The sequence below is a fragment of the Abramis brama genome (assembly GCF_963993115.1).
Source record: "Abramis brama genome assembly, chromosome: 8".
Classification (NCBI taxonomy): Eukaryota; Metazoa; Chordata; class Actinopteri; order Cypriniformes; family Leuciscidae; genus Abramis; species Abramis brama.
The window spans coordinates 26,212,390-26,218,902 of NC_139970.1; the positions used below are offsets into that span (position 1 = coordinate 26,212,390).

The following is a 6,513-nucleotide window of genomic DNA, read 5'->3' on the forward strand; positions in this document are numbered from 1 at the left end:
ACCGACGTACAAATTTGTAGCAGCTACGTATTCCTATTTAACTTATACATATTCAAATCGTGACATTAATGTTTTGACTCGATTGCATTCAATTGTCTTATCAATTAAATTTTCAGTCGCATTTATTAGTTTAACGTTACTCATATAATAACGTTAGGCTACTCATAAATAATAACATTTCGCTCTGTGTTCGTGCCTTCTGCTGCAAACTCGTTTTGGAGGATTAGCCTACATGGTGTTAAACAAGAATAACGTTACACTTTAAAACCTTAAGAATACCTTCTTTAATCGTTTAACCATTTTGTAATATTTGGTTTATTTACCGTGAGACACAAAAGGCGTTTTCTCCAATAGACCCATAATACACTAAAACACAACATAAATTCACAAAAGACATCAATTTTATTAGCTTGATGTAATCCAAATCTTTAGAATCCATACATTGTTTGCAAGAAACAGGTCCAAATTCAGCCCTTTATCCAGCGATCTTCATCTCCATTCTCAGCAGAGACCGTAAACGTCAAATCCCGCGCTCGTAGTGAATTCAAATTCAAAAATTCTTCTTCTTCTTCTTCTTTGTTTCGTTTAATGGCGGGTGGCAACCAGCATTATGGTGCATTACCGCCACCTACTATGTTGGATTGTGGGCCAGAGTTTTCCTTCCCTTGAAGAAAAAATAAAATAAAACTAATAATAGTAATAATACTAATAATATTTCCTGTCCCTAAATTCTATTTATCAATCCAGTTTCTCTCAAATAACAGAATAACTTCCCTACTTCAATATCAAAAACATTTTTTAAACTTAATTCTTCCTGATCAAACTTTCTACTTTCCTCCCTTAATACTTCCCGCTCCCGATAGAATTTTTGACAGTGAATAATTACATGCTCGACTGACTCCTCTATTTGGCAGTGTTCACACACTCCTGAAGGGTGCTTATTTATTAAGTGCAAAGTTTTATTAAGCCTAGTATGTCCTACCCTTAGCCTTGTCAAAATGTTCTCCTCTTTATTGTTTCTTCTGGCTATCCTTCCTGTACCCACATTTTGCTGTAATATATAGAGATGTCGCCCTGTGTTTCCTGAATCCCAACTGTTCTGCCACTCCTTAATGATGTTTCGTTTAATTATTCCTTTTGCTTCAGACTTACTGAGTGGAACGCACCAGACCTCCTCCTGCATCAGCGCCTGTTTTGCTAATGTATCCACATCTTCATTTCCTTTAATCCCTCTGTGTGCCGGAATCCACATAAATGTTACCTGCATGTTCATATTTTTAATTCTGTACAATGTTTCATAGATCTCATTTACTATATCTTGTCTGCTGTTAGATGTAAATGACTGCAGTGACATTAATGCAGAGCATGAATCAGTACATAAAATAACTTTTTTAATTTGTAATTCTTCTACCTTCTCTAATGCTATTACAATTGCCAACATCTCGACTGTATACACTGATAGATGATCTGAAGTCCTTCTCTTACCAGAAACATGCAATGTAGGAATACTAAAACCAAAACCTGCTTTCCCTGTACTAGGATCCTTGGATCCATCTGTATATATTTGAACATATGTTTGATATAGTGTTTGTATTCTATCTTCCACCAGTACTGCTATATTTCCAAATCCTTTTTGACCCTGCATTTTTTCCAGGAAATATAAATCTACTGACACTGGAGGAAACAACCAAGGTGGTGTCACTGATAATGGTACTGTCGGGATATATCCACCTTGATTTAATGTCATGTCTCCAGCTATTTCCTCACATCTCCATGCAAAGCATCCCCGTTTAGCTCTTTCACTCTCCCAACATGGGAGAAGTATCTTAGTTGTAGGATGTCGTTCCCCAGAATGCCCTTGTAAATTTATCAAGTAGTGCATCATTAACTGCTTACGTCTAATGTGCAACGGCATTTCCCCCATCTCAACCTGAAGAGCAGCCACAGGAGTTGTTTTCATAGCCCCACAGCATAGTCTTAGAGCTTGAGCTTGCACCACATCCAACTTCTTTAATTATGTTTTTGCTGCCGATCCATAAGCAATGCACCCGTAATCTAATACTGATCTTATCAATGCTATATACACATTTTTACTTGCAGCCCTACTTGCCCCCCATTCTGACCCTGTTAAGCATCTCATCACATTTAGTATCTTTTTACACTTGGTATTTACCCTTCTGATATGTTCATTCCATGTTAACCTATCATCAAACCACATACCCAAAAACCTAAAAACTTTTACTTGCTCTATATCTTGCCCATACATCTTTACCTGAGCCTCAACCCCTCTCTTTCTAGTGAAAAATACTGTCTTGGTTTTCCCAATTGCAAACTTAAATCCCCATGCAATTGACCATCTCTCCACCACATTAATTGCCTCTTGTATTTTACCTTTAATATGATTAATGTTCCTTCCCCTTTTCCATAAGGCTCCATCATCAGTAAACAGTGACTGTCCGATATCCCCCTGTACTTGTGAAAAAACATCATTAATCATTATGGAAAAGAGTATAGGGCTAATAACACTGCCCTGAGGAGTACCATTCTCTACCATGTATCTTCTTGAAACAGCTGTCCCAATTCTTACTTGTATACTTCTCTCATCCAAGAATCCCTTAATCCAATTATATGTCCTACCTCCTATTCCTATCATTTTTAATTTTATCATTACTCCCTCCTTCCAAACCATATCGTAGGCTTTTTCTACATCAAAGAACACTGCCATTACAGATTCTTTATTAACTTGAGCTTTCCTTATCTCTGTTTCCAAACACATAACAGGATCCATCGTTCCTCTACCCCTCCTAAATCCACTCTGATGAGGTGATAAAATTCCTCTACTTTCCATATAAAAAGATAATTATCTGTAATGATCCTTTCCATTATCTTTCCTACATGTGACGTAAGTGCTATTGGTCTATAATTCATTGGGCTTAACAAATCTTTCCCTGGTTTCCTGATAGGAATAATTACTGCTTCTTTCCACCCAGCTTGCAATTTCCCTAAATCCCATACTTTATTATAAAACCCCAGCAACTTTGTAGATGCTAAAACACCTAAATGTTCTATCATTACATAACAGATATCATCTTTACCCGGAGATGTTAATCCAGATCTTTTTATTGCCCTTCTCATTTCTTCCATTGTAATTGGCGCATCCATTATATTGTTACTATCCTCCCTTCTTTCAAGTAAATCTCCATATGCTAATCTTGTCATTGTCCTTCCTCTCTTGCCCTCCTCCGTTAAGTTATCGGAACTATGAATAAGAGTAAATGCCTTCGCTATCATCTCTGCCTTCTCCTGGTCTGACACTGCTGCTTCCTCCCCCATCTTCAATATTGGATACTTCCATTCCCTTCTTATTCCTCGCATACTCTTAATCATGTTCCACACATCACCAACAGGTGTTGCTCTACCAATTTTGTTACAGAAAGTCTGCCAGCTTTGCTTTTTTGCTTTTCGTATAATTTTCCTAACCTTTGCTTGTGTTTCTTTATATTTAATCAAATTATGAAAATTATGTGTTTTTCTTAATAATCTGAGTGCTTTATTCCTTTCTTTCACTATTTTCCCACACTCCTCTGTCCACCAGGGAACTGCCTTTCTTTTCATTTTCCCTTTGCTTTTAGAGATCGATTCTTTGGCAACTTGTAGTATTGTTGTTCTAATATTTTTATCAATCTCCTCTATTTCCTCATTTAGATCTATTTTGTCCATTTCTATCTCACACATATATTTAAATCTTTCCCATTTTGCACTACTAAATATCCATTTCCCACTAATTCCCTTTGATCCTTATTTATTTCCAACAAAACACTACACCATACTGGAAAATGATCACTACCTACCGATGATTCTTCAGATAGATCCCACTCACATATTCCCGCTAAATTCCTAGAAACTAAAGTTAAATCCAATGCTGAGATGTTCCCTGTATGTACATCTATTCTAGTCCCTCTCCCATCATTTAAACAAACCATGTTTCTCTCTTCTAGCAATTCTTCTATAACCTCACCATTTACATCTGTTTTTACTCCTCCCCATAACGTACTATGTGCATTAAAGTCACCACATACCACCACCTTATTACCATCCAACCCTACTATTTGAGTTATCTGCCCCAACTCTAATTTCCTACATGGATTATAATAATTTATAATTACACACTCTCCCTCATTTGCCCATATCGCTACACTAACATATTCTTGATCTTTCCCCCCTACACTCACTTCTCTGAATGAAATATAATTTCCAATAAATGTAGCACATCCTCCCCCTACTCCATCCCCCCATCACACCTTACAGAGGCATATCCATCTAACCTGAATTCTAAATTTGGTCTCAACCAAGTTTCCTGTACACAAATAATGTCTGGTTTATTGGGAAGATCATCAATGTACTTTTTAAATTCCTGTCCATTGGCCATCAAGCTCCTAGCATTCCATTGTAGCAAGAGGACCATTATTAATACTATCCAGTCCCTACTTGCTCCTGGCTTGCTTGACTGTTTAGCTCATTCCTCACCTCCTCCCATGTCAGCTCCCTGATATCTAGGTGATGAACTGCTGCTTTTACGATTATTTGTATTCTCTCCGTTTTTGATTTAACCTCCATAGTTGCATTTATCACCCCTGCTATGAAAGTGACTAACTTCTTTAGATCCACCGTTACTATCCCCACCTTAGCCAGGTCTGGTACTTTTGTATTTTGTCTTTCATCTCTGTTTCTTTCATCACTCTTACTAACCATTTTCACAGCTTCCGCATATGAGATCTTATTTTGAATTTTAGCTCGTTGTACTTCCATTTCCCTTCTCATCACCTCACATCCACCGTAAGCCACACTATGACTACCCCCACAATTACAACACTTTGGTTGCTCGTGATTACAATGGCCATACTCATGATCTTCTCCACATCTTGCACACCTTCTTCTGCCTTTACATGTTATTGCTGTATGTCCAAACCTTTGACAGTTATAACACCTCATTGGCTTTGGAACATACTCTCTTACACTATAACTCAAAAAACCTAGTGTTACATTCTTTGGGAGCACTTCCTCCTCAAACTCCAGAATCACAAGCTCACTGTCCTTCCTCACTCCCTCCCGAGTTATCTGCATCCTTCTGACCCCTTTTAGACGTCCTCCTTTAAGATTTGCTTTGATTTCCTCCATTGTAACCCCGACTGGTACCCCCCATATCACTCCCTTACTCCACTTGTTTCCTTTTTCAATTTGACTTGTACTTATTACTTTAAACCTCCCAATTTCTTTAATCCTTCCAGCCCGCTCTCTCTGTTCTTCATTTTTACAGCCGATCATTAGATTACCATCTCTCAACACCTTGGCTACTACAATATCCCCGATCTGGTTTCTCAATACAGTTGTTAATTTCACCGGACTTATTGACGAAATTCCCCCCTCCTCACCAAATTTCAATATGATTTTAAACTCTAGTCCTTCCGTACCGTTATCTTTTATTACTTTCCCATAATCCTCATTACTCCTCGCCCTCTTTGTACTGATCCCAGCAAAAGTATTTCCTCTTTTGTCCCTCTTTTTTTCACCTTCTTGACTTATATCCATACCCCCCTCACTATCACCCATATCAGTGTCCTTCCACTCTGACCCATTCTCAACATAGTTGTGCCTACCCGCTGCCTTCTTCATCTTCTCCAAACTCCCACTTCCATACGCTCCTTTCTCCCAGGATCATCCGGCAGTTCTTTTTTCTTTTTTAAAAAAAACGTTTGAACCATTCGCCCGAGCTCGCAAAGTTCCAGTGTAGCTTCACTTCCGACTCCGTCCGTACTAGGATGCTAGTTCAGAGAGCCAACCTGCTAACCAGCGACTCTCCGTGTGCCAACCAAATTCAAAAATTGCGCCCGAAGTGGAAATGTTTTACGGCAGTGATATCAAACGCTCATTGGCTCTCGCATGCTTCGTCACAGATTGCGACATGCTGTGTTTAAGTTGGTGTGCTACATTTGAAATGGAGAAGCGCGCCTTCACAGAGCGAACAGCGAACCGAAACCGGATTAACATTTTCATGGATTAATAACTTAAATTCTGCTCTGTAACGTTACCTCATACAAAACTATTATCTACTGCCAGAGAGGACTGCGACACATCGTCATGTGAACGACTTTTGGTACCGGTTTTGACATTTTCTCAATAAATAAATTACTGTGATTATACGTGTCTGTCTGTTTTTCTTTATAATTGTAGCCTACGTAGTTTTAAGTAATTGTTAGGGGTAACTTAGGGGTAGGATTAGTGGCTCAAACTATTTTTGAATGCTATATTGTTAATAAAACTCCCATTTCCCTACACATATCTGTCCATTACGTTTTATCCTTTAAATATTGTTAATAAAATGGGTAGGCTATGTTTAGGTGTGGGAGTAGGGTTAAGGGATCTTAGATTTATAATCTATAAAATGGTAAAAAGGAAATTATACAGATATCTTTATGATATGAAATATTCGTAAATAGTTTACGTTTTTTAGCT

General features: G+C 38.0%; 1 protein-coding gene across 3 annotated transcripts; it reads right to left on the minus strand.

Annotated features, from left to right (window-relative positions):
• Window positions 1-197: 197 nt before the first annotated feature.
• Window positions 198-6,476, minus strand: LOC311087901 (uncharacterized protein). 3 transcript variants are annotated; one of them, XR_014607372.1, is made up of 3 exons: window positions 5,658-6,110; window positions 2,392-2,467; window positions 198-664 (listed from the first exon to the last, which is right to left on the minus strand). XR_014607372.1 is itself a non-coding variant. In XM_084121405.1 (2 exons), exon 1 carries the CDS (start codon window positions 5,671-5,673, stop codon window positions 4,474-4,476), a length of 1,200 nt encoding a protein of 399 aa, XP_083977531.1. In that variant the 5' UTR covers window positions 5,674-6,476; the 3' UTR covers window positions 198-664; window positions 2,392-4,473. The 3 variants fall into 3 exon arrangements, 2 of the variants coding, with proteins under 2 accessions (XP_083977531.1, XP_083977532.1); XM_084121405.1 differs by having other exon boundaries at window positions 2,392-6,476; XM_084121406.1 differs by having other exon boundaries at window positions 1,153-6,476.
• Between the last annotated feature and the right edge of the window lie 37 nt (window positions 6,477-6,513).